The sequence below is a fragment of the Pleurodeles waltl genome, chromosome 7, assembly GCF_031143425.1.
Source record: "Pleurodeles waltl isolate 20211129_DDA chromosome 7, aPleWal1.hap1.20221129, whole genome shotgun sequence".
NCBI lineage: Eukaryota > Metazoa > Chordata > Amphibia > Caudata > Salamandridae > Pleurodeles > Pleurodeles waltl.
The window spans coordinates 785854150-785878996 of NC_090446.1; the positions used below are offsets into that span (position 1 = coordinate 785854150).

Genomic DNA, 24847 nt, shown 5'->3' on the forward strand with positions numbered 1-24847 from the left:
CTGGCACATGACCTGCCTTCTACAAACATGGTAGCCTGCCCATAGGGCTAGCTAGGGCCTACCCAAGGGGTGACTTACATGTAGTAAAAGGGGAGTTCTGGGCCTGACAAGTAAATGTAGATGCCAGGTCCCTGTGGCAGAAAACTGCGCACACAGGCCTTGCGCTAGCAGGCCTGAGACAGATTTGAAAGGCTACTTCAGTGGATGGCGCAAGCAGCACTGCAGGCCCACTAGTAGCATTTAATCTACAGGCCCTGGGTATAGAGATACCACTGTACAAGGGACTTATAGGTAAATCAAATATGCCAATTAGGTATAAGCCAATCATACCAACTTTAGATGGGAGAGCACCTGCACTTTAGCACTGATCAGCATTAATAAAGTGCTCAGAGTCCTAGAGCCAACAGGGAGAGGTCAGAAAAAAATAGGAGGAATTAGGCAAAAAGTCAGGGGATGAACCTACCACAAGGGCCAGGTCAAACAGAGAGATTGCAAGATTTGTCGCACCTTCAGTCATAAGACCCTGAAAGACAGAGGGTAGACTTTTGTTATGGCTACAAAAGCAGAAGGCTATGGTATACATTTCTTCTGACGAGAGTGAAGCCTCGCAGACTTCTCTGTCCCTAAAAAGGCCTAAAAGTGAAGAAAAATGTTCTGCAAAACCTCCAAAGAAAGTTTTTTTAAAATCTAAACAACTTTCTTTAGAAAAACTAAAAAGCCAAAAAAGCTATGCCTCATCATTGTCAGAAACCCAGTTCAAAGCCTTCAAAAAGGTTCAATCAGAGCCTACAACACCTTTGGGGGGAAAAAGCACCTCCAAAAAGTGCTTCTGTCACAGAGGAAAAAAACCAGAAAGATACTCTTCAGACTCTGACAAAAAAGGCTCATCGACGGCAATACTGTTGACGACCACGTCTACAGTGACGACGATAATGTCTGCGTTCACCACAGTAGTGTCCCCTATGATAGTCACGTCGTCGCCACTACCGTCAACAACAATCATCACAGCTAAAATCTACAAAAGGGCACCGTCAACGACTATTTAGCCATCAGCTATGCACGTGCCAACGAGGAAATCGTCGACGAGAGACAAACCACCTAAGACTCTGTCGATATAAGACCCGTCGACGAGACACAAATCGAAGACTTTCGACGAGGGAACCTTTGACGGGGGGGAACCTTTGACGGGGGGAACCTTTGACGGGGGGGAACCTTTGACGGGGGGAACCTTTGACGGGGGGAACCTTTGACGGGGGGAACCTTTGACGGGGGAAACCTTTGACGAGGGAACCGTTGACGGCGCAACCATCCACGACGCAACCGCCGATGACATGGCCATCGACGACAGGCTTGTCGACGATGGACACAGCAATGAAAGAAACTTCTACAACTGATCTTACGAGGAACAATTCAGGAATGTCAAGATTTCTTCCTCTCTCTTTGATAACTGTAGGAAAGAAGGCATCTACAATCCTACCAATGCATACCTCTCCAAGTAAGGTATTACCGTATCCTCCTCAACACCTATTAGACGACGACGATGAAGGATCCGCTCAAGAGGATGGAATGTTTGGAGTGGCCAACAGTCTGTCACAACTTAAAGTCAAACGTCAGGACCTGGATGATGATGGGGATGATCAGAATCAGGAAACCTATTATTCAGCGAAAGTCCAACCAGCTCCATTCTATTCCGCATATGAGAACGCAGACACCTCTTTCCTAATGCCAAGGTCTTTAGTGACAGATCTCCAAAGCATGTTGTAGGACTACTACAGAAGGTTTCCTCCCTCAGTGCCAGCAACTCCGACCACGCAGCAGTATGACCTACAAGCAGGACTGCGGACCCCTCACCCTAGCCATCCTGGGACACCACTCAGACCGGATACGAACATCCCTTTCGTACAGCTGCCTCAGGATGACCTTCAATCCACAGATGAAGAAAGGGAAGAGGGAGAAATACCTGAAATCACTAGTGAGTGGGACGAATACCTGATTCCTACACCATCACCACAGTTGGCAGGGCTGGTGGATTCACCCTGAGAAGACATAGGGGGAATTCCATAATTTGATGGAAAGAGCGGCTAAACCTTTTGAATTGGCCATTCTCTCTCGGACACTGATTGTTTCCTGTATGACTTTAAGGAACCATCAAAAAAGTCAGTTTGAGCCATACCTATAGTTGACTTTATTTGGCAGGAAGGATTGAAAGCAGTGAAAAACCCAGCTACAATACCTTCCCAGAACCCGTGTTTGTAGAAAAGGTATAAAGCCCTGGAAGATTCTCCAGCTTGTTTAATTACGCAACTGAAGCCAGATTCCGTGGTATCTCAGGCGGCGCAACGCTGCTCGAAAAACCCTTCAACACCAATAACATCCCTGCCAGATAGAGAAGGGCGCTGTCTGTACAACATAGGAAAAAGGTTCTCCTCAGTAGCAGCAATAACAGTCAAAGCTGCCAACTTGTTAGCCATTCTAGGCAGATATGATCGCCAAATGTGGGCAGACATTTCCTCTTACATTGACCTCTTGGCCAAGGACGCTAAACTAGAGGCAAAGAAATTGTTGCAGGAGGGAGAGCGGATCGCAGCCAAAGTGATTGATTGCGCAATTGATATCTCACGGGATTTAGACAACTGGCAGGGACTCCGGTGTTGCACAGACAGGGCTGTCTGAAATCTACTTCTTTTAGGCCAGAGGTTCAAAGTAGGATACTTGACATGGCATATGATGGGGAAAGCCTCTTCGGCAAGCATGTGGATGACCTGTTACAATCCATAAAGGCGGATACAGACACTGCCAAATCCCTAGGTACGCTGCAGTACAAAAGGCAGCCATTTCGAGGTGCTAGAAGCAGAGGAAGTTACTCCTTTCGTGGTGGTCAAACAGGTTTTGGGCAGCATTACGGACAACTCTAGCAGCAATACCGATTACCACCTACAGCTGCCTATAGACGCCCACGTGGGGAAGAACCGCTGCCCGTGGCAGAGACACGGTTAGAAAACAATGGCCATGCATTCATACCAGCTACTAACCCTAACTGTGTTTCAAAGATTGGAGGCCGCATCACTTACCACATCCTTCAGTGGTCGAGGAGAACATCAGACAAGTGGGTACTAGATATAGTATCCAGGGGACATACTCTAGAATTCATTCAGAAGCCTCCAAATACCCCTCCATCAGGTCCACAACCTCCACGGTTAGAACAGCTCCTCAAAGAAGTATATGCAATGTTACGCAAAGGGGCAATAAAAGTTGTTCCAAATCTGCAGAGGAACCGGGGATTCTATTCCTGCTTTTTTCTAGTAAAAAAGCCTTCAGGGGATTGGCGTCCCATACTAGATTTGAGGTCCTTAAACAAATTCCTGAAAAAACAAACATTTCGTATGGTAACGCTTCAAGACATTTTATGCCTCTTGAACACAGGAGATCACATGACATCTCTAGATATCTGGCATGCGTATTTCCATATCCCAATACATTGAAACCATCAGAAATTTCTTAGGTTCAAGGTAGCTGGTAGGCATTTACAGTTTCAAGTCCTCCCATTCAGATTAAAATCGCACCCCAGAATTTTTACTAAAGTGCTAGCCCCAGAAGCGGCTCGCCTACGCCAGCTGGGCATACAAGTCTTTCTATATCTGGACCACTGGCTCATAAAGGCATCCACAAGAACTTAGGTGGTAAACCACACATCCACTTGCCTCCAGTTGTTCAAAACTCTAGGTCTTACCATCAATTATTACAAGTCTCACTTCCATCCCACACAGAAGCTGAATTTCCTAGGAGCGATACTGGATACTATCCAAAGCAAAGCATTTCCATCTCAAGAGAGACCGCGAAAGATTTCCAAACTGGCTCAAAAGTTATCAACAACATTTTTTGTTTCAGTTCGGAATTACAAATCATTCATGGGAATGATTTCTTCATGTGTTCCACCGATCCCAAGTTGTCGACTGCACATGCGACCTCTACAGCAGCAACTAGACAGTCAGTGGTTTCAAGTGAATGGGCTCCTTCGACGATCGAATTCTCATCACACCGGAAATGAGAACTGCCATGACTTGGTGGGGAAAACAGACCAACTTATCCAAGGGCCTTTATTTTCTTCCACAAGTGCCGCAATATATAATAATGACAGATGCATCGCTCAAAGGTTGGGGTGCCCACCTTCAAAATCTACAGATAAAAAAGGACAAACAGCTTCACATAAACCAACTGGAGCTGAAAGCAATAGATCTGGCGCTGAAAGCTTTCTTACCAAGAATACGAAACTTAAAAATTCAGAACGAGCAATACCGCAAGTATCTTTTACCAGAACAAAAAGGGCGTCAGAAAGTCCTTGCAGCTTTCATGTAAAGCTCAGAGCATATGGGAATGGGCCATACAAAATCAAATTTCTCTGAAAGCAGAACACCTGCCAGGGCAAACCAAACTCCTAGCGGATGCTTTGAGCAGGAAATTCATTCTGTATCACGAGTGGGAACTCGACCAACAAGTTCTCAACCAACTTTTCCAATAGTGGGGCCAGCCGAATCTGGACCTTTTTGCCACATACGAGAACAAGAAATGCCCATATTACGTAAGCTGACATCCCCAAAAAGGGTCGTGGGGAAATGCCTTTTTGATGAGATGGTCAGGAATCTATGCCTACTCTTTTCCCCCGGTTCCACTCATCCCCAGAGTGATCGACAAAATGAAAGCAGAGAGATGTTGTCTCCTAGCAGCACCCAGGTGCCCAGGCAGGTCTGGTTCACAGAACTTCTTCTGTATTCAGAACAACCACATGTTCTACTCACAGACACCAGCCCTACTGACCATGCACCAGGGCCAAGTCAGGCATCCGGATCCTTCATTTCTACACTTATCAGCCTGGCTCCTGAATTCCATTAATACTTCACCTTGAACATTTCATCGAAAGGTAGAGAAACACTGGCTAAAGCCAGAGCGGACACCACCAATAAGACATATAAACTAAAATGGAAGCTTTTCTGTTGTGGTGTGCTACGGAAGGAGTCCATCCTATTTCGTCGCCCATCGGAGCAAATACTTCCTTATTTGTTACATTTAGCAAAATAAGGCTTTCTTACTCCTCAATACGGGTACATGTGGTGGCAATTTCAAGATTCCGCTGCTCTCAGCACACCTCAATATATTCTGCCAGGATTGTGAAACAATTCCTCAAGAGTCTTTTTAGAATATTTCCACCGGTGCATAAGCCTCCACCGGTATGGTCTCTAAACATACTGTTGGGACAACTCATGAAGCCTCTTTTCGAACCAATCCACATTTCAGAGTTAAAATTCATCTTTTGGAAGACGCCTCTTTTACTTGCTCTCACATCAGCAAAAAGAGTGAATGACATACAAGCCTTCACCATCAAAGGACCTTTTCTTCAGTTCACTCCAAATGGAGTTATACTTCGAACAAATCCTAAGTATATACCAAAAAACCATCAAACTTCCATCTAAGTGAGCCAGTTGTCTTAAAAAGTTTTTTCCTAACCCACATGTGGTTGCAGAGAAAGCGCTGCATTCGTTAGGTACAAGGAGATGTTTAAAGTTCTATCTTCAAAGAACACAGAGCATTCAGAAATCGGACCAGCTATTCGTAGCATATGGAGATACAAGAAAAGGCTCGGCGATACCTCAGCAGTCCATTGCCAGGTGGATCGGATTAGCTATACAATTTTGTCATGTCCAGGCCTAGATGAGACAAACAAAACAGATACGACCTTTGGGCAAGCAGTGCTAAGACATCTATTCCATTAAGGTGAGCTTCTCTGTTTATCCCACCTTCCATTTGAAAGGTATGTGATCTCTATTGGTTGCATGTTAATGTTCTTAATGTTGCTATTACTTCTATTATTTATATTATAATCAATATGTTATTTTGTTCTTATCATTCTCAATACATATGTATATTGCTTTCTGATATTCACTGAATGTAGCATCATTCCTATTGTTATAGAGATTATGACTAGAATAAATTATATAACTGCTCGCTACTCTAATTCAAGCATGTGAATCTATGAAAGATACAATGCTGGAGAAGAAAATTAGTTACCTGTAACTGTAGTTCTCCAGTATTGGTATCTTTCATAGATACACACGCGACCCACCCTCCTCCCCTCAGAGGCTCCCCTTATTTCTAAAGACTATATTCTTCACACTTATACGGTACAATCTGAGGGAAACAGCCTCTGTTGGGAGTGTGCTGTCATTTGATTGGTTATAGTTCAGATTCGTGGTTTTTTTGTTTTAGTTTTTTTTATATAAAAAAAAAAAACTTGGATAGGCCATAACAGTGCCTGTGTAGGAGGCCATTGAGGCCTATTGTAATACAATTACTGCTATGTATATTTAAGGTTCCCGTCGGACTCCCAGCTCGATGACTGGGATGACTCAAGCATGTGAATCTATGAAAGATACCAATACTGGAGAACTACAGTTACAGGTAAGTAACTAATGTTCTTCTGTTTAATCTCACATGTAAATCTTGGAAATCGAGTAGAGTGAGTATTCTTTGATCTGTGGGTTGCCCAATCTTCTTGGATCATCTAACTCCCAATTTCGCTAGCATTCGGTCAAAATCTTGCACATTTTGACTACTGAGGGTATCCTTTGTGACATCTGGTATCATATTGAAGTCCACTCCTGTCAACATAGGAATGTGTGCTCAGGGTAACAACCTGTCTGAAAATGTTTGTAGAAATGCAGTCTGGTCTGTTCTGGGTCCATACATACTGAGTATTATTACTTCTTAATACGTGATTGATTCATTTTAATTTTTGCACAATCTGCATTTGTTCTCTTTTGCCACTTCGGGATAAAGACCAGTGTTGGCAGTGCCCCATACAGTCATGAACTTGCTTTTTGTGTGCCCTGAGTAATAGATTCCCAGGTATGACTTTGTCACTAGGTTGTTATATGAATTTAAGACTATCCGTGCGTGAGACTGCTGTGCCATTTTGTTTTTATCCAGTGCTGTTCTCAGCGTCCGGGCATTGATGTTCATGACTTTTTAAAAAATCTGTCTGACATTCCAGTTCCATACGTCCTGTGCATGTAGGTTCTCTACACCTGCTCCTAAATACTGAGCATGAGCTGTATTCCCTTAGAGTTTGTATAGTCGTTCCATATAACGTGATCTAATGTGTTAGGATTTGATGCTTAGCTGCAAGAGGGCTGGCAGTCAGGTCTGAGTGTGGAGGCCCCTACCAGGCCTTCCTATTTTCAGCTTACCAGTATACAAATCCTGTCTAGATCCGTGAGGTTTTCTGCATTCACTCCATACCTACCTCTTTTTATCCAACAAGTACTGCATTTATTGTTGCATGTTCATCAGTATCATCTCATGTGTAGGGACTGAGTGTATGGTAGAAAAGGAGAGTCACCTCAAAAGTATTCAGACTGCCTTTGGGAGATGTGTGGTAGTTTCTATTCATTATTGTGATTAATGTTTTGTGTCTGAGTTGGATCAAGAGTTTGAAGAATTGTTGTCTATCTTGTTCAGCACTCTTTGTTTATCTCGGAACGTTGCAGCTGCAATCACTGCCTCTGTGGTGCCCTCTATTTGCTCCATTGTGGGTCTTCTTGCTTTCCTTGTGCCAGATTTCATTCTTCTCCTTTGCCTTCATTGACGTAGCTCTGTATGGTCTCCGTGGCCTCCAAGGCAACAATGTTTTCTTCTAACCTGTCATAGATTTCTTGGGGTCTTCCCTTCACAGATTCCCTTCAGCAGGAAAGAGCAGCATGGACTGTAGCCTCTTGGCTTTCAAGTTTGTTTTTGCTTTTAGATATGGTGCTCTGTATTGATGGACTGCTGCAGTTTAGTCCAGAAAGATTCGCAACACAGTATTTCCAACTTTGTGGTGGCTCAAAGTTTGGCTTCCTTCAGTATTGCATCTCTTTCCTGATAATGGAGCAGTCTCGCCACCACTAGCCTAGGTATGGCTCCTGAAAGTGTTTTCTTTGACTGACATTCTCTCTAAAGCATACAATCTGGAGATCCTAAGGTTTAGGATTATTAGGATTATTTCCATATCCTAGATTGTAGGAATCCTACCATATCAGTTCCTTCTGTTCCTTCAGGGAGATCCATGACTCGATTGTTGTTCTCTCTAGAGTATCCTTTGGAATCTTCTGCCCTGTATTCTAAGAGTCTTACTTCTCCATGAGTTCCTGAATTTGGGTTTTCATCTTTCTGGGGCTCTATTGTAATTATACTATCTCCGCTTGATTCACTTGCTCAGATCCTTTTTTCTGGTATTCTTTGAGAAGGCCTACATGTTTTACAACGCTGTATGGCTTGGTTTCAAGCTGGTGGCTTCCTTGATTATTCGTTGTTGGACTTTTTTGCTTATGCAGGGTCATCCCCATCTTTTTGCCTCCTGCCTCCTATTTTTTCTGACCTGTCGCTGTTGGCTTTAGAACTCTGAGCACTTTACCACTGCTAACCAGTGCTAAAGTGCATATGCTCTCTGTGTAAATTGTATGGTTGATTGATTTATCCATGATTGCCATATTTGATTTACTAGTAAGTCCCTAGTAAAGTTCACTAGAGGTGCCCAGGACCTGTAAATCAAATGCTGCTAGTGGGCCTGCAGCACTGGTTGTGCCACCCACATAAGTAGCTCTGTATTAATGTCTCAGACCTGCCACTGCAGTGCCTGTGTGTGCAGTTTTAACTGTAACTTCGACTTGGCAAGTGTAGGCCTAAACCTTCCCTTTTCTTACATGTAAGGCACCCCTGAGGTAGGCCCTAGGTAGACCCAAGGGCAGGGTGCAGTGTATGGTTAAGGTAGGACATATAGTAATGTGTTTTATATGTCCTGATAGAGAAGTATTGCTAAATTCGTTTTTCACTGTTGCACGGCCTGTCCCTCTCATAGGTAAACATGAGGGCTACCTTTCAATCTGATTAAAGTGTAGATTCCCTTTGGGAGTGGATGGACATTTGGAGTTTGGGGTCTCTGAGCTCACAATTGAAAAATACATCTTTTAGTAAAGTTAAATTTAAGATTGTGTGTTTGAAAATGCAGCTTTTAGAAAGTGAGCATTTTCTTGCTTATACTTTTTCTGTGACTCTGCCTGTTTGTGGATTCCCTGTCTGGGTCAGTTTGACAGTTGGGCTGGTTGCACCTCACACTAGACAGTGACACAAAGGGAGCTGGGGTGTAGCCTGCATATACTGATGAGCCATCTGTGCTAGGAGGGAGGGGGAAGAGTGGTCGCTCACACCTTAAAGGGCTGTGCCTGCCCTCACACAATGCAGTCTCCAACCCCCTGGTGAGTGTCTGGGGCCTGGCCTGGGCAAGGCAGGATTTCACAGTCAAAAAAGAGTTTACTTCGAAGTAGGCCTACTTCAAAGGAGAAATTGGGTATAAGAAGGGCACCCAAAACGACAGACTTGAGAACCCTTCTGGAAACCAAGAGGAACCTCTGCCTGGAGAAGAGCTGAGGAAGAAGAGCTGCCCTGCCTGTGCTTTGTGGAGCTATCCTGCAGTTGCTGCTTCTGCCAGAGTAAGAGGACAAAGACTGGACTTTGTGTGCCTTTCATCTTGAGAAGAAATCTCCAAGGGCTTGATTTAGAGCTTGCCTCCTGTTGTTTGAAGTCTCAGGGACAGCAAAGACTTCTCTCTGCCAGCACCTGGAGTCTCTGGAGAGACTCCTACTCTGCCCTGTGGTGCCCGTCTAGTTATTGGGACCCTGAAAGGAGAAGCTGGCAGCCTAAGAGGAGGAAATCCACGCACAGAGCGCCGTACGGGGAAAAGATTGACGCAACTCCGATCTGCAGCTGAAGAAACGATGCGCCGCCGGTCCGTGGCTGAAAATCGACACTTGCCGGAAACGCGACCAAAGAATCGACGCACGGAGCAGGAGAAACGCCGTGCAGCATCGCTGTCAGAGATTGAAACCCGTGCTGCATGGTTTTTGGATCATTGTGCATCGTTCTCTTGCGGAGAGAAAAAACGACACGCCCCCACCTTACACAAGGAGAAATGATGCAAGGTCCTGCTCGTGAGTGGAATCGACACATCGCAAGCCCTTTTTGATGCACATTCGTCTGTGCGTGGTTATTTTTGATACACCCAAGGTACATTTTCACGCTAACAGTGTTAGTGTGTGTTTTAAACACATAAAGACTCTTTTTGCTTTTTAATTGATAACTTGACTTGTGTATTGTGGATTTTGGTCGTTTTGGTCTTGTTTTGTTTAGATAAATATTTTCAATTTTTCTAAACCTGTGTTGTCATTTTGTAGTGTTTTCATTGTTACTGTGTGTGTTGGTACAAATACTTTACATTTATCACTCTGAAGTTAAGCTTACTGCTCTGCCAAGCTACCAAGGGGGGTAAGTAAGGGGTAGCTTAGGGTGATTCGCTTTTACCCTGACTAGAGTGAGGGTCCTTGCTTGAACAGTGGATAACCTGACTGTCAACCAAAGATCCCTGTAGGAAGTTGGTTCTGTATATACTATTTCAAAGTAAGAAATAGAGTGCACAGAGTCCAAGGGTTCCCCTTAGAGGTAAGATAGTGGCAAAAAGAGATAATTCTGATGCTCTATTTTGTGGTAGTGTGGTCGAGCATTAGGCTTATCAGAGGGTAGTGTTAAGCATTTGTTGTACACACACAGGCAATAAACGAGGAACACACACTCAAAGACTGATTCCAGGCCAATAGGTTTTTATATAGAAAAATATATTTTCTTAGTTTATTTTAAGAACCACAGGTTCAAGATTTACAAGTAATACTTCAAATGAAAGGTATTTCACTCCGGTATTCTAGGAACTTTGAATAATCACAATAGCATGTACAGTGTTGACAAAAATGGCAATAAGCTATTTTAAAAGTGGACACAGTGCAAAAATCAACAGTTCCTGGGGGAGGTAAGTAAATGTTAAGTTCACAGGCAAGTAAAACACTTACAGGGTTCAAAGTGGGGTCCAAGGTAGCCCACCGTTGGGGGTTCAAGGCAACCCCAAAGTTACCACACCAGCAGCTCAGGGCAGGTCAGGTGCAAAGGTCAAAGTGGTGCCCAAAACACATAGGCTTCAATGGAAATAGGGGTGCCCTGGTTCCAGTCTGCCAGCAGATAAGTACCCGCGTCTTCGGAGGACAGACCTGGGGGTTTTGTAGGGCACCGGGGGACACACAAGCAGGCACAGAAAGGACACCCTCAGCGGCACCGGGGAGGCTGGGTGCAGAGTGCAAACAGGCGTCGGGTTTCCTATAGGAATCAATGGGGAGATCCGGGGGTTGCTTCAACGATGCAGACAGGCACAGGGGGGGGCTCCTCGGGGTAGCCACCACCTGGGCTAGGCAGAGGGTCGCCGGAGGGGTCGCTCCTGCACTGGAATTCGGTTCCTTCAGGTCCTGGGGGCTGCGGGTGCAGTGCTGGTTCCAGGCGTTTGGTTCCTTGAAGCAGGCAGTCGCGGTCAAGGGGGAGCCTCTGGATTTCCTCTGCAGGTGTTGCTGTGGGGGCTCGGTGGGGGTCAACTCTGGCTACTCACGGGCCTACAGTCGCCGGGGAGTCCTCCCTTTACTGTTAGTTTTCCGCAGGTCGAGCCGGGGGCGTCTGGTGCAGAGTGGAAAGTCTCACGCTTCCGGCGGGAAACATGTGGTCTTTAAAAGTTGCTTCTTTGTTGCAAAGAGTTGCAGTTTCTTGGACAGGGCTGCTGTTCTCTGGAGATTCTTGGTCCTTTAGATGCAGGGTAGTCTTCTGAGGCTTCAGAGGTCGCTGGACCCTGTTGGATGCGTCGCTGTTGCAGTTTTCTTCGAAGTAGGGAGACAGGCCGGTGGGTCTGGGGCCAAATCAGTTGTCATCTCCGTCTTCACTGCAGGGCTTCATGTCAGCAGTCCTTCTTCTTCTTTAGGCTGCAGGAATCTATCTTCCTTGGTTCTGGGAGCCCCTAAAAACTGAATTTAGGAGTGTGTTTCGGTCTGGAAGGGCAGTAGCCAATGGCTATTGGCCCTGAGGGTGGCTACACCCTCTTTGTCCCTCCTCCCTGTTGGGAGGGGGGCACATCCCTAATCCTATTGGGGGAATCCTCCTTCTACAAGATGGAGGATTTCTAAAAGTAAGAGTCACCTCAGCTCAGGACACCTTATGGGCTGTCCTGACTGGGGGGTGACTCCTCCTTGTTTTTCTCATTATCTCCTCCAGCCTTGCCGCCAAAAGTTGGGGCAGTGGCAGGAGGGGCGGGCATCTCCACTAGCTGGGATGCCCTGTGGCACTGTAACAAAGGGGGGTGAGCCTTTGAGGCTCACCGCCAGGTGTTACAGTTCCTGCAGGGGGAGGTGAGAAGCAGTTTCTTGGACAGGGCCGCTGTTCTCTGGAGATTCTTGGTCCTTTAGATGCAGGGTAGTCTTCTGAGGCTTCAGAGGTCGCTGGACCCTGTTGGATGCGTCGCTGTTGCAGTTTTCTTCGAAGTAGGGAGACAGGCCGGTGGGTCTGGGGCCAAATCAGTTGTCGTCTCCGTCTTCACTGCAGGGCTTCATGTCAGCAGTCCTTCTTCTTCTTTAGGTTGCAGGAATCTATCTTCCTTGGTTCTGGGAGCCCCTAAATACTGAATTTAGGAGTGTGTTTCGGTCTGGAAGGGCAGTAGCCAATGGCTATTGGCCCTGAGGGTGGCTACACCCTCTTTGTCCCTCCTCCCTGTTGGGAGGGGGGCACATCCCTAATCCTATTGGGGGAATCCTCCTTCTACAAGATGGAGGATTTCTAAAAGTAAGAGTCACCTCAGCTCAGGACACCTTATGGGCTGTCCTGACTGGGGGGTGACTCCTCCTTGTTTTTCTCATTATCTCCTCCAGCCTTGCCGCCAAAAGTTGGGGCAGTGGCAGGAGGGGCGGGCATCTCCACTAGCTGGGATGCCCTGTGGCACTGTAACAAAGGGGGGTGAGCCTTTGAGGCTCACCGCCAGGTGTTACAGTTCCTGCAGGGGGAGGTGAGAAGCACCTCCACCCAGTACAGGTTTTGTTCCTGGCCACAGAGTGACAAAGGCACTCTCTCCCCATGTGGCCAGCAACATGTCTGGTGTGTGGCAGGCTGGCAGAAACTAGTCAGCCCACACTGGAAGTCGTTTAGGTTTTCAGGGCGCATCTCTAAGATGCCATCTGGGTGTATTTTGCAATAAAGTGCACACTGGCATCAGTGTGCATTTATTGTGCTGAGAAGTTTGATACCAAACTTCCCAGTTTTCAGTGTAGCCATTATGGTGCTGTGGAGTTCGTGTTTGACAGACTCCCAGACCATATACTCTTGTGGCTATCCTGCACTTACAATGTCTAAGGTTTTGCTTAGTGCTCATGCACATATGCCCTCACCTGTGGTATAGTGCACCCTGCCTTAGGTCTGTAAGGCCTGCTAGAGGGGTGACTTACTTATGCCATAGGCAGTGTGAGGTTGACATGGCACTCTGAGGGGAGTGCCATGTCGGCTTAGTCATTTTCTCCCCACCATCACACACAAGCTGGCAAGCAGTGTGTATGTGCTGAGTGAGGGGTCCCCAGGGTGGCATAAGTCATGCTGAGGCCCTTGGAGACCTTCCCTGGCATCAGGGCCCTTGGTACCACCGGTACCAGTTACAAGGGACTTACCTGGGTGCCAAGGTTGTGCCAATTGTGGAGACAAAGGTACAGTTTAGGGAAAGAACACTGGTGCTGGGGCCTGGTTTAGCAGGGTCCCAGCACACTTTCAAATCATAACTTAGCATCAGCAAAGGCAAAAAGTCAGGGGGTAACCATGCCAAGGAGGCATTTCCTTACAACCCCATTTCTAACATTCGTAGATAGGGCTTGTACAGCCTGTGACCAGAGTTGTTGCTTGGAAGTTTAGTGTCTGCCCATGACACGCAGCTTTAGAGCTTGAGGCCATTCCCTCACATATGAGATGTTGATTAAAGTTAATTTCACCTGGTTCTTCAAGTCTCGTTATTTACCACATTACATTCAAGGACTTTGAGACCTTGTGAGTATCTCACTATATCTAGGCGCTATATTTCATATCGAGTAGTAGGAGGTAAAGTTAAATCTTGGCGATTATTCAGACCGCACCCCCTCGCTGTCCCTCATCTTTAAATTCCTTTTAATTCTTCTATTTATTGTTGAGTGTTGTATTGGGTGTCCAGCTCGCTGTCAAAAGTTCCTTTCGAGGATTAAGCGCCTAATAGCACGGTGCCTTTCCAACCCAGCAAGTCTCTGCAGAAGGGCTACAGACCCCTTTCACTTGGGTTCCTAAACTTCTAATGTGGAACATTTAAAACAAATGAGGGAAAAGTGCTGTGCAAAAAAGTGTGTCGTTTTTTCATTAATATGATACCAATAAAAGCCTTTTTGTTCCAAGTTTGTCGTCCTCTTAGTTCTCATAAACGGAGAGCTGTAAAAAAAAAATATTTTTCGTCACCCCAGTTTTAGCATTTTTCTAAGCTGTGGTCTTATTTTCTCTGCTTGCTGTTATTTTCTTGCAGTTTGTTAGGGAAAGAGGTGTGAAACTCATAGGTGAACCACAAATGCTATGTATTTCTGAAAAGTAGAGAAAATTCCAGTAAATGATCTTTTGTCTAGTTCGCTCAAGACTTTCGTAAGGACACTAACCTCCAAGTTTAATGAATAGTGAATTTTAGTTAGGAACAAGAGAAGTACAAAACTAGGTTTACATCTGCAGATTTTTGTAGTGAAGAAAGATTTGAAAGACGTGTACTGGTAGACCCATGGTAGAGGTTTATTTTGTCGGGGGTCTAAAACCACACAGTACCCAGAGCCATCAGCTAAAGACAAACATTTTTCCCTGTACACCAGTCATGATTCACTTCATAAGGAAAATATTTTGGACTAAACGTGTATGAAGGAAAGTTCTGCATTTTCGAAGCTTACCAAGAATGTTTGGTCACCTAGGTTATTCATACCACTCCAAATTCTGGATCACCCGTATTGACAGGTTATTCTGAGGTTAATTTTTTACAAGGTATGTTTTTGTACACACTTATTTCCATTTGAAAGTTTAAAAAAAAAATCAGTTTACCCAGCAAAAATGGTACTTCACATGTGTCGGTTTGCCAATCACATGGTACAGGAAAGGCCAAAAAAGAGACCTTTTGAGAAGAGGAAATGATGTTGTCAAATACTTACTTCTATGGTGTTGGCTGTCTGCCCTATTTCGGCTTGGGGTCGGGCTTCACTGAAATAAACCTACCAACCCCAAACATTTTTGAAAACTAGAGACCAGGGTAGTCCAAAATAGTGCAACTTAGATGAACATCTCTATATTTTGAGAATGCCTTGCAAGAGGCAGACTTTGGTTGAAAATCAAAAGTTCCAGAATCTGCGTAGGATGGAAAGTGTCCTATCACACATCATTGCCATACCTCTCCTGATAAGTGATATCCCATTTATGGGGGTCAGTCTATTGGCTGAAAATGGGAAGTCCCCAAACACTTCTCAAAATTCTCTCAAAGGGCCTCTGCAAATTCCATAGTTTTGGGATCCTGGGTGCTGCCATATTTGAGCTTGGGATTCACCTGGCATCCGGAGAAACTTACCAGCCCCTGATATTTCATACTCGGGAGTCCAGGTTGGTGCAGTTTGCATGGACCTCACATCATTTTCTTACCCACAATGCAGTGCAAACTCCAAACTATGTTTGGGAAAAAAAACACATTTTCTCATATTTCTGTGACAGTTCTAGAATCTGCAGGGGGTGGCAAATGTCCAACTACCCAGCATTGCCACAACTATCCCTGTAAAAATGCAGCCCAACTTTTGTAGGTAGATCTGTCGGTTGGAAAAAGAAATAACCCATGACGCCACTAAAAAAAGGTTATCAAAGGACCTTTGTAAATGCCTCTTTTTGGAATCTTGGTATATGCTGCATTCAGGTTGAGTTTCAGCTGGCATCTAGAGAACCCTACCAACTGGCACATTTCTGAAAACGTGAGACCAGGGGCATTTAAGGGTGTGTGACTCGTATGGATCTCACTGAATGTTCTTTCCCACAGTGCCCTGCACATGTCAAATATTGGTTGAAAAGATAACTATTACATTTCTGTTATCAACATTTTCTGGAATCTGCAGGGGATAGCAAGTGTCTTGCTACCTTGTGTTGCCACACCTCTTGTGATGAAACTGCAACTTGACCTTTGTGGGTGGACCTATTCTGCTGGAGAGAACATGGCCGAAAGCTGTGACCATGTGAATTAAATTTAGTGTTAACATTTTCCCAAAAGAAAAGCATCTATCAGTAGAGGGAGCTAACCAACTATGTATACACGACTGGTGTTACTAAAACATGTTAAACATCTGGCAAACAGCTATTTAAAAAACTGTGTAATAAAGGGCATTGCAGACCACACTTTCCATTTGCCTTTTACTGTTAAGGTTGCTTCTGGTATTTCAATTGTGTATGGCAGGGTTTGAAACATGGCCATGTGTAGGCTAAGATTAGAAGGCCACGCAGACCATTACAGATGTCTCTCCTTACATGTTTCTCTTTAAACACACTCTTTACATCTCTGCATACGAAAGTCTTGTGCCTTTTTTGTATTTAGGAAAGTGACGACTCTTCAATCCAGCTACATCCTCAACCATGTGAGTGTTTGGAACAGTTATCCACTCCACTGCAATAAGACTCCTTATTACAGACTGCTGAAACTGCACGGAGAACGTTCTTTGAAAAGAGCATAGCAATTGAAGGTTGTGGGAGGTAAAGAGCATAGCTAACTTCATGTACCAGACATATATCACTCAAGCAACATTACAAAGCTCCAAGCTTTGTTTCACCTCCCATGGGGATGTTGTAGTCTAAAATGAATGCTGGTTTATGCACCGTTCTCCTACCTGACCTCAAATAGTCTTGAGTGAAGTGCACATGCACATCTCTTCTGCCTGAAAATGTTACAGCAAGTTTATTGCTATGCAAGCCACTGCTTTGTCCCTTTTTGAAGCTTCTTACACACAAGCTGTTTTGAGTAAACTCTCTGGTTAGCATCGGATTGCACTATATGCTGAAGTATCCACTTCCACAATTCCTTCAACAGTTGTACGCATGTGTAGAAATATTGTAAAAAAAATTATTCTCTCAAGTTCACACACAATATTTTTCACTGGTTCCCAAAGTGACAGGGCAACCAGGGAGGTCAACTGAATTATCTTTAAAGGTTGTACTCTGAAACTGTACGCATGTCCGGTGTCCATTTCACATAGCATATAGAACTTAATGCTGTAACATGATCTATTGCTAGGAATTTACTGTGTGTAAAACAAACAGCTCTCGGATAGGACCAGAGACTCGCCCACAGCTACGTTTTGACATAGACCCTACGGCTCTTTGAAACAATCAAATACATGGTCAGGGATAGGCTGACTCATGAAGTTTCAGTCAGAGTGATCTGGCAGCAGTGCCTCTTAATTTTCAACAAAATTCAGCATCCTTAGCAGAAACAAATACCGATCTCTACTCATGACTGCTGGACAAATAGAAGTTGCCATCAAGGGAGTGAGTAGACCAATAAGAAGACATTGTTGGCTTCTTTATTAATACCATCAAAATGTTAAACCACAAAGCTGTTTAATTTCTTGAAAAGTTGTTGGAGTCCACTGGGTAGTTCTTGCTTGGTTCTTAAGTGAGGCACTATGGTCCCTCAGAAAATGTTCAGAATATATGCTAGTCTGCTAAACAATATCTTCCAGAAGCACATTCTCAATAAAGAGTTGGAAGACACTGACTGGCAACCCAAGCTTTATCACCTCAACTGAGAAAGCATACTGTCAGGCATATGGCTTTTCGCCCCTAGGTGCAATACTGCCTGTGTCTGTACCGCATGTGCAATCGCTATATCAGCTCTTTCACTCTGCACAATATACCTTGTTACTTCCTGCCATGAATGAGCCACTTCATCTGCCAGTAGTGGAATCGTCATCTGAAGATTCCTATTGGACAGAAAAATTAACGTCAGATGTTTCTACTTGGTCTTCTGTCTCAGAGGCAGAGTCCGTCTCAGAGCTGTGTACAGAGGCTGATTCAAAATTCATGGCAACAACATGCTGATCGGTCAACCTGCGAGAAGCCTTAACAATCGGAAATAAAACTGAGAAAAGATTAAAGAAAACTGACTCAAACAGAAAGAAGTGCTTCAAATTGCAAGACAACCAACTGTCCAATCAGTCATGCTAATACATAACAAAGGGGAAATGCATTGAGTTTACAAACAAAGGCACATTATAAAAATACATTTTTTTAATACCACGTTCATGGTTGTCAACATCGAGAAACAAAGTCACATACAACTACAAATATGAAAGCGCAAAATAAATAAAGAACATTCAGAAGCCAAAATATGTATAAAAAAATCAAGCCTTACCAATATAAAAAATGCATGAAGAAGTAAAATAAGGCACCATGAAAAATGCACTACTTGTCCTCTCGCATCCTGCAGCAACATATTCCAAAGCAATCTCACATTGGCAGCCACTTACTACTTTCAGTGCAGAAACAAGGAAATTCAAAGTGGTGGTTCAGCCACTTGTGAAAACACCCAGAAACCACTGTATACCACAAACAACCGTAAACCAACTAACTGTGTCTAAAACCAAATCTCAATACAATTTTCACTTACCAGCACAACTCACTGAAAGTGAAACGGTTACAAATAGAAACACCATCAGACTGGAGTTAAATGAAAATGTATAACGTTCCAAATAGAAAGATACTATAAAGGAACATGACAAATACCTACACAAACACGTTTCAAGATGATACATAATTCAAAACTTAACTAGAAAAATGTAACTAAATCCCTCAAGAAAACAGTATTTAAAGGATAACATTGGAAAAATCACACACTTACATGAAAAGGGCAAAATAATCCAAAAACAAAGATCGGCATGACCAACGAGAACTTTATTGAATGCCACAGAGACAAACACAAGAGAGACCATAAATTCACATCATATATCAAAGTGAAAAGGCAAAGCTCAGACCTTCAAAAAGGCCCACTCTCCTCTGACACACAACCACAGAGAGTTTAAATTGAACCTGGAGGATGCTGGGGCACCAATCACTACATCCTCTCTTTTGAAAAGCAGCAGTGCAGATCTGATTTGCTGAGCTCGGGTTACACATTTCCTGCATGCAGCCTTTGTCACTGGTCTATGGTGGGATACCTACTCTACATTTCTCCCTTTGTATCCTGGAAATTGTAGCCCTGTGCATCTAGGCAAAACAAGAATATTCTCAAATAGACATTGAAATAAAGCAAAACCAAAGAAACAGGATGAAAAAGAAAGAATAAACAATTTACACACGCAGCACAGTCCTTCTGAAGCTGAAGGGCTCAAAGATAACTAGTTAGGGATGTGTGAGCTGTGGCAGTAAGGCGAACTATGTCCCATAAGGGAAAAATAACTACCTGCTGGTGCTTTCCACCCCCATTGGGGTAAGATTGGCCATAACACTGGAAAATCATCTCTTCCAGCAGTGTGAAAAGCAAAGCCACACACTATTTGCATATCAATGTAAAAGGAGCTGTTGGACACACTGCACATCACAGTCCCTAGTGGTCTAAAGGCATTATCCATCCCCATCCTTTGGGGGACATTGTGCTGCGATGTCCTGGACACATGCTTAGCACATCGTAGATAGTGCTGAGAATGCTTCCGGCACATTGTTAGCACCAAAGGGGGAGTTAGGGATAGGAATAACTAATGTGATGGATATGTAAATTAAAATATATATAATTGAATGTTTACAATTTGTCTAACAAATATGAATATTGTCAACATGTAGTGCTGATGTCAAATAAAAATAAACGCTATATCGTTGTTTTTGATGTGATCAGATAAAATTCATAAGATGAACTTGTTTATTATTGAAAATGTTTTTACACCATGTAATCCAATGCATGTAAACTCTTTTTAGTGAATTTTATGAATCTGATGCCTTAATGATGGAGGAAGAAGGAGCAGTGATCGTGGGGCTTTTGGTTGGACTCAATGTGATTGATGCAAATCTATGTTTAAAAGGAGAAGATTTGGATTCCCAGGTACACTTTTTATTTGTAATGCAAATGAATTCCAGAATGAATAGTACATCAAAAAATGTAATTGGGTTTTGTCTAGGCGATCAGGCCATAAAAGCTCTGAGTGTTAGAGCTAATTAAATACTTGCCTCTCGGGGTAAAAGAGTGATATGCTACTATGCTAGTAGAATTAAGCTGTTAACCCACAAATAATACAGTGCTTTACACTTGTTAACCAGTTCCATGTGTCGTACATCCGGGAGGTATCCGACGCCATGGTGCTCGTGTGCGTCAGACGGCTCCTGGCCATTCGCGCACACAGCACTGAAAACCCCTCTGGTGTGGGCCCCTCAGGAGCTGGGAAAGAGCTTTCCTCCTGTGATACAAAATTAGGTTTTTTGATTCAGCTCTGCATGTTCCTGAGCGCTGGGTAGATGGTGACTTTAGTATAGCAAACCGTTAGTGGATGCTATTTTTAGGGGAAAAAACAGACTTTTATCTGGAGCATTTTTTGACAGAATTCAAAAATGTGCTATATTTTGCCTATTTTCTCAGTTCCCTCCAGAGGAATTCACAAACCCTGGGAACCTTTAGAATCCCCAGGATGTTTGTTATAAAAAATCAAAAAACACAAACGATGGATGGAATGTTGAAGCAATCAAACATTCACCCCTGGTCACAGATATGGGTTTAATCCATAAATTCTTTTGCTCACCATGGCACTCCAGTGCAAATCAGTCTTGACCCTGTTCCCCATGGGATTAAACCCAGATTTGTGACTGGGAGTGAATGTTTGCATTGCTCAGCAAAACTATTTTTTTGGTTTCAAAAAGCACACATTGCCCGTTTCTTGCACTGAACAAAACTACTTTGTTGCCGATATGCTCCTTGTGAAAGAGCAGATTGCTATCACTCACATGGAGGCCGGTCGACAGATGGATAGATAGATAAAGGGAGAGATAATTTTAATAAAAACAAAATGTCTTGGTTAACGCCAGTCCTAATTAGGGGTCCAATTCTTATAGCACATCACAAAAATGCACCCATGGTATGTCTTTGCACTAGTGCAGATTTACACATTTAGGGCCTGATTACAACTTTGGAGGAGGTGTTAATCCGTCCCAAAAGTGACGGATATACCACCAGCCGTATTACGAGTCCCTTATATCCTATGGAACTCGTAATACGGCTGGTGGTATATCCGTCACATTTGGGACGGATTAACACCTCCTCCAAAGTTGTAATCAGGCCCTTAATGTATTGATAAGAATTTACAGATGTAGAAAAGGAAATTGGACTCCTAGAAAATATTTGTGAACTGTATATTACCACAAGTGAATATGCATGTGTAGATTTGCTCATGCAAAAATCTGTTGAGCGTTTACAAGTTCACTTTCCCTAGAAACACTTTTTCCTAAGCCTGGAAAAGGTGTTACTTCTACTCTTGTCGAGAGTAAATTTACAACCTTTCTCAGAATGGGAAAAGATAAGATAAGAGAAGAGCTGGTGAAAAACCCTTAAAACATGGAGATTTGGTGCATCTTGACTTGGAATGGCCTCTCAATGTCTAATATTTGTGTTTCTCTTGATGTTGACTGTCTATGTTTCGACATCAAATGGGGCTTTATCTCCAGTGTCGACCGTGAGCAGGTTGCCACTGTACATCACCTTGGCATCTTAGGTTTTTACATCAAATTGGAACGTTGTATTTTCTAGACTGCACCTATTTTTGAATCTCCCTTTCATGGAGTCATTAGAGGATGGGTGGAGCCCAGGTAGAGGACTGATCCTCTTCTCGCTCATGTGGCACCCCAACTTCAGAGAGCGCCTTGTGATGTCTACGCAGTTACTGTTGTCCATGCAGGCAGATCTTCTCGTTGTCCTTCAGGGTACGCCTGGAAAAGTCCTAAAATTGTTGACATTTGTCTGCGATAGTATTGTCAGGAAGGCAAAGTATACACAGATCATGGGGATCTGACTTTGCCATTTTTCTGCCATAGGTAGCACACTTGTCAATATAAATTGCATTTTATTTGCCTTAAAACCAGTTTTTCCTGTCATAAAATGACAGAGAAATAATCTAGACATCCAAGGGGATTGTGTGAAGCTGCTTAGCTTCCAATCTGTAAAGAATTTTAGTAGAAAAAAAAGGAGAAGCCTAAAAAGACTGAGCTTAGTGCTCCAAGATCCTGGCCTTTTTAAAAGTAAATAAAAGTAACTAGGCAATATGTACTATTTTATAATCTACAAAAATAATTTAAAAAAGTTAAGACTTTGCCATTCTGAAGTAAAGCAAAGATGAATACTTGAGAAGATATATTGTGAAGAAGTAGTCCAGGATCCCGTACGTGAGCGCGACTGTTCAATGTGTATGATTTCAATGGAGATTCCCTTGAAGGAGAACTAGGATTACAGGTAAGAAACATTTCCCAAGTGTAATTCTTGGGACTCCATTTCTTTCTTGAATGTGAGGATGTGAGATTGTATTCTTAGTTGTACTGTTTGGGATTTTCAAATGATTAGGGAAGCACCAGAGAATTATCCCCTTAGTGCTTGTCATTTGGTATTTTGTTTCTATCAGAAGTATGATGTTGCTTCTTCAATCAATCAATCAGAGAATTTGTAAAGCGCATTACTCACCTGTAAGGGCCTCAAGGCGCTGTGGGTAGGGGTAGGGAGGGGCTGCTACTGCTCAAGCAGCTATGTCGTGAGATGTCTCCTGAAGGTAAGTAGGTCCTTAGTCTGACGCAGGTGGGTAGGAATAGTGTTCCACGTCTTGGCGGTGAGGTGCTGGTGACGAGAGCAAGGTCAGTGGAGTGAAGCTGTCGGGTCGAGGTGTAGAAGGAGAGCTGTCTATTGAGGTATTCTGGTCCGGTGTTGTGCAGTGCCTTGTAAACGTGGGTGAGGAGTTGTTGACGGGGAGCCAGTGTAGGTCTCTCAGGTGGGCTGTGATGTGGCAGTGGCGGAGGATGTCCAGGATGAGGCTTGCAGAGGAGTTCTGGATGCGTTGCAGTCTTTTCTGGAGTTTGTCCGTGGTTCCTGCATAGAGGGCATTGCCGTAGTCCAGCTTGCTGCTCACGAGGGCTTGGGTGACTGTTCTTAATGCTCTAGTACTACCAGATATCCTAATTAGTTCTACTAGGTTACTTGAACTTCCTACATGTACTGCTTTGAAAGTGAAACAAATGATTAAAAAAAACAATTTTCACGCCTAAAGCAGAAGCCAAATAGCTCCATAAGAATAGGGCAGATGTGGTTAAACTTCTTGGAAATCAATTAAGCAAGTGAACGGTTATGCCTTTTATTGGTGTTTGTACATTAGTACGCATTCCCCCCATAAATGTGTTGTCAGAGTCAATTCTGGAAATATTCGGAGCATGAACAACTGTCTTCCACTGTTCTTAGGCATATAGATGCTCTATTCTTTTAAGAGAATGTAAATGAACATTTTCAGATTGTGTTGCTTTTTGATGGATGGGATCATCAACTGTGCAATCACATAGGCCCTCATTACAACCTTGGCAGGTGGCAGAGGCCGCCCACCAAGGTTGGACCGCGAAGCGGGCGCCTATGCGGCTGCAATCCCACCAGCCGCATTACACCATCTGCAGGGTTTCCTCCCGCCGGCCCAGCGGGGATGTCGGCTGTAACATTGTAGCCGGCTCCTAATGGATCCGGCGGTGTTGTAGCCGTGCTACCGGTGCAGCTGCACCCGTCGCACTTTTCAGCAGACAGTGAAAAGCAGGGTGGGGCTAGGGCAGTGGCCCCGCGACTCCCCTTCCCGCCAGCCTTTCCATGACAGTCACTACCGCCATGGACAGGCTGGCTGGAAGGGAAGTCGTAATCCCCTGAGCAGCGCTGCAAGCAGCGCTGCCCTGGCGGATTAAAACCGCCGGGACAACCATGGCGGGAAACCGCCGGGACAACCATGGTGGGAAACCGGCGGTGCCACCGCTGCGCTACTGCCGCGGTCATAATACGGCAGATTGTACCGCCAGCCTGTTGGCGGTACAATCGCCAAAACAGCCCTGGCGGTCTTTGACCGCCAGGGTTGTAATGAGGCCCATAGGCTTGATCAACTCTTACTTGCCTCTTACTTTCAGTTACTACATTAGATTTGGCTCTATTTTGTTATTGGATTTGCAAGATATCAGAATGATTTCCATTTTCGGAGGATTTAGGGCCAAATGTATCATGCATTTTTGCGGCCCAATCAGGCCATTTGCGACCACAAAAATGCATTTTGGTATGTATGAATTCCAATTTGCAGTTCTGTATCATGTTACTGAATCACAATTTGGAATTGAGCATTCATACCAATTCTGTGTTAGGAAGGGGTGTGTTCAGAGCGTCCCTTCCCAATACCGAATTGCAGCGGTATGTAGGAATGTTTTGTGACCGAAATGCAGTCTGAAAACAATTGCATTTTACCACCTACTACAAGCAGGTGGTTACCCATGTACGAACAGGAATGGGTCCTCAGAGACACCCTTCACCTTTGTGAGTAGAGGTGAAATCATTTTTTAAGAGAAAGCTGTGCTCCCACAGACCACTACCTACTCTTAAAAAATAAAAAATAAAAAAATAAATATGAAAACTTTTATTTTCATTTTTTAACACATTCTGTTTTCCTTAAAGGAAAACTGGCTGCATCTATTGAAGATAAGAAAAAAAAAACAATCATAGACATTGTGGTCTGCTTAGCCCAACAGGTCACCATCCCTGTGATTTTAGCGTTTCCTAATGGGTCGCAAATTACGACCTGCCTCATTAATATTAATAAGGCAGGTTGATTTGCGACCCAGTATGAAACACTAAATGAAACATAAGGAG

The 24847-nt window shown here is 44.0% G+C and overlaps 1 protein-coding gene across 4 annotated transcripts in view; it reads left to right on the top strand.

Moving 5' to 3' along the window:
* Positions 1 to 24847, top strand: part of RUFY1 (RUN and FYVE domain containing 1) — a 475292-nt gene that overhangs the window by 153318 nt on the left and 297127 nt on the right. For all 4 annotated transcript variants that reach the window (XM_069199306.1, XM_069199308.1, XM_069199309.1 and 1 more), the window contains exon 5: positions 19915 to 20038. In XM_069199306.1, the coding sequence (XP_069055407.1) occupies positions 19915 to 20038 (124 nt within the window). The remainder of the gene's footprint in view (positions 1 to 19914; positions 20039 to 24847) is intronic.